Below are 3272 nucleotides of genomic sequence, written 5' to 3'. Positions count from 1 at the left end.
CACCATGTGTGACACTGAACATCAGCTCAGCTGTCTTCCTGCCAGTTATTCAGCTTTGGGTCAGTTATAGTTATAGTTATGTTATAGTTGAAAACAGCTAAAGGTTTAAAGCAGTGCCAAAGCTCGCTTTGAATTTGTGAGCCGTGTCAGAGCCAGCTTGACTCAGTCAGAAGCAGCAATGATTTCTGAGCCGGACACAGGAAATATTTGAGTAATACAAGTACCCGTCTTTCTGTCTGTTGCATCTGCCTCTGGTGATAGTTGTTGAACTGAGATGATGCTGCTGCTGAACAGGTACTCAGTAATGATGCTGAACTCCTTCAGGATGGACTACAGTCTGCTGCCATGAACTGCTGTGACAGGACACACAAAATACTGAGTGTTACAGTGAGTCCTGTCCTCTTAGAGAAGTACAGCGAGCTCTACTGCCTGTCCTTTAACCCCAACGTGAACAAAGAGGAGAGAGAGGAGTCGTGGAGCTTCATCGACCTCGTCGCCGACTACAAGAGGATGGGAGTTCCTAACAACCTGTGGGTTGCTACGGCAGCCAACAGCGAATACAGGGTCAGTCGTGGTCATGTGACATTTATGTAGGAACAAGGGTCAAGTATGTAAGGAAAAGGACACTGTTAATTAACAGATGAGTACATTTAAACACTTTGAAATTAAAGTTACTGCTAAAGACTTTTGATGGTACGATGCTCTGAGAGCTCCACGCTCTGCCACTCAAACCATCATCAGATTCAGACATGCTGCTCAGCTGACAGCAGGAATGTTTCTATTGGGGAGACAAAGGAGACAAAAGCTGCAGTTCCTCTGCAGTCCAGCAGGGCGCCAGCAGTGAGTCAGTCCCATAGACCCCCATGTTAAAACTTCCCAGCAGAAACATGTGTTTACAGCCAGATGCAGAAACTGTTTTGGTCTCTGTAGATAACTTTCACCTTCATAACAGCTGTAGGGGGAGGATGTTTGTATTATTAGGGCTGTGGCCTCTGACTCTGGTCGCCCCGGTCAGGTTCATCACTTTTAGTGTCCAGTGTAAACATTTATCTGTGCTCCCTGCAGTGTTTCCATATCTGCTTGTTTTGTAGTTCATGTGTTCTCAAGTTGATTTTTGTTTCCTTAGTTAGCACAGCATTGGGCTCTGCTCCTGTACTATGAGCTGAAGCTGTTCATATTTCTCTTGATAAGTGCAGTGAGTAGTCTTTGTACTCAGGATGTTTACAAGGTCATAGATTAGATAAGTTTCCCTTCAGCCTGCGATCAGCAGCTCCCTCAGAACGCTGCTTATTGCCTCCAGCTCAGGGTGGCTCAGTCCAGTTTTCCTCCAGTGCTTAGTCTGTCCTTCCATTTTCTTCTGCTTATCCATAAGGGGGGGGGCTGGAGGCTATCCCAGCTGCAATTAGGATGAGGGGCATGGTACACTGTGGACAGGTTGCCAGTCTGTCACAGGGCTGTTTAGTCACTAAATATTTAATCAGAAATGAGCAGTAATTGACCTCAGATGGGAAGCTTTTGGCAAACCCTGCACAAAGATTGGACTTTGGCTGCATTTGTGCTAAATGAAGCTGAGCACCAATGTCTCACTGTAAAATGATGCCTGCTTTTGGTTTGAGCTGGAGCCCAAAAGTATTTGCTGTGTGCGTCCTCTGCAGGTGTGTGATACCTACCCCTCAGAGCTGTTTGTTCCAAAGTCGGCCACGCCCGCCATCGTTGTCGGCAGCTCGAGGTTCAGAAGTCGAGGACGATTTCCTGCTTTGTCGTACTTCCACCAGGACACGCTGGTCAGACACACGCACACACACGCACACACACAGAAAGGAAGGTGGTGATTCTGAGTGTGTTATCGCCCTGTAGGCAGCCGTGTGCCGGTGCAGTCAGCCGCTGTCAGGAGGATGAGATGATGCTACAGGCGGTGATGAAGTCCAACCCTGGCAGTGACTACATCTATGTGGTGGATACCAGGCCCAAGGTAACACACAGACACACATGCACGTACAGTGACATGAAGAGGGGTTGTGAATAACATGTGTGTTTGCGCGCGCACACAGCTGAACGCGATGGCAAATCGAGCAGCGGGTAAAGGCTATGAGAACGAGGACCACTACACCAACATCAAGCTGCAGTTCATTGGCATTGAAAACATTCATGTGATGAGGAGCAGCCAGCAGAAGATCATCACCTGGGTCATCTGTCTCGTCTCTGACAGAGATCCTTAAAAACAGGATTAAAAACTCTTCATTTTACCTTCAAATCAGCTTCATGTGGATGTTTTCATTTTCATTGATTATTCTCTTTTTAACACTCACACTGCTGCTCAGTGTACAGCAGAGACGTTTTAGTTTCCTACTTATGAGACTGTGCTTGTGCAACTGCAGAGGGGGAAGCTGTGATCCAGATTCAGCCTGTATCCACTGTTTGGTTTGTCCTTCAGTCTGTGAAGAGTGTCGGGTTCATGGGCCCTCGCTGTTCGTCCGGGATGCTCCGGTGGGCCTCGGGGAGAAGTCAAATCAGCCACGCCTGAATCACTCGTCTCTGTTTCAGATTGCTGACGTGAACAACACTTATCAGTCTGTCGATGGCGGCGATGAGACCAAAGCCAACCGGATGAGGTGAACTTTGTTCTGAAGATAACTCCTGATCTTTATTCGTCTATCACTGCATTTGAACCGTACACAGCCAAACGTGTTCCTCAGCTCCCTGCAGTGCCTTAACTAAGACAGTGATCGAGAGCTGCTCCAGAGTTTACTGCTTCTTTCTTTGCTAAGAATCCACCTTTTTGTTTTAGATATATTTATTGTGAATGCAAAACTCCAAAGCAAATGGAGAACATCCCCAACAGACATCTTACACCTTTGGCATTTGTCAGTGATAGTTTACTCAATCTGTATGGTGTATAATATATGAGGTTGAAGAATATTAAATTGAATTTGTCCGTGTTTAATAGATAATGTTTTCCCTTCCTTATCCCATATGGGGCCCACCTATGTGTGCTGGCAGGGGACAATCATATTGGTGTATCCATCCCCAGGCTTTATCATATAAAAAGACATGAAAGAGGCAAAACCAGATCATTCCTGTATCATTTATAGCTCTGTACTCGGGGCTAACAGTGGCCGGACTGAGTGCAGATGTCCATAAGTTGTGGTCGTGGTACTTCAGCATCTATCTAGAGCTTGTAACAGTCGTAATTGTGATGTCTCTTTACGACAGTCTGGTCTTTTTGTGTTGATGATGTCACCAGTGTGCGCCCACCGCTCCTCGGTAGAGAG

The 3272-nt window shown here is 46.5% G+C and overlaps 1 protein-coding gene across 1 annotated transcript; it reads left to right on the top strand.

Annotated features, from left to right (window-relative positions):
• Window positions 1-345: 345 nt before the first annotated feature.
• Window positions 346-2523, top strand: LOC115788805 (myotubularin-related protein 7-like). The gene is made up of 4 exons (XM_030741995.1): window positions 346-564; window positions 1656-1784; window positions 1858-1972; window positions 2052-2523. The coding sequence occupies exons 1-3, from the start codon at window positions 346-348 to the stop codon at window positions 1897-1899; spliced, it is 390 nt and encodes a 129-aa protein (XP_030597855.1). The 3' UTR covers window positions 1900-1972; window positions 2052-2523.
• Window positions 2524-3272: the final 749 nt, after the last annotated feature.

The sequence above is a fragment of the Archocentrus centrarchus genome, chromosome 1 (assembly GCF_007364275.1).
Source record: "Archocentrus centrarchus isolate MPI-CPG fArcCen1 chromosome 1, fArcCen1, whole genome shotgun sequence".
In the NCBI taxonomy this organism is placed as follows: Eukaryota; Metazoa; Chordata; class Actinopteri; order Cichliformes; family Cichlidae; genus Archocentrus; species Archocentrus centrarchus.
Note: the sequence above shows the minus strand (reverse complement) of the source record. Positions and strands in the feature narration are given on the sequence as shown.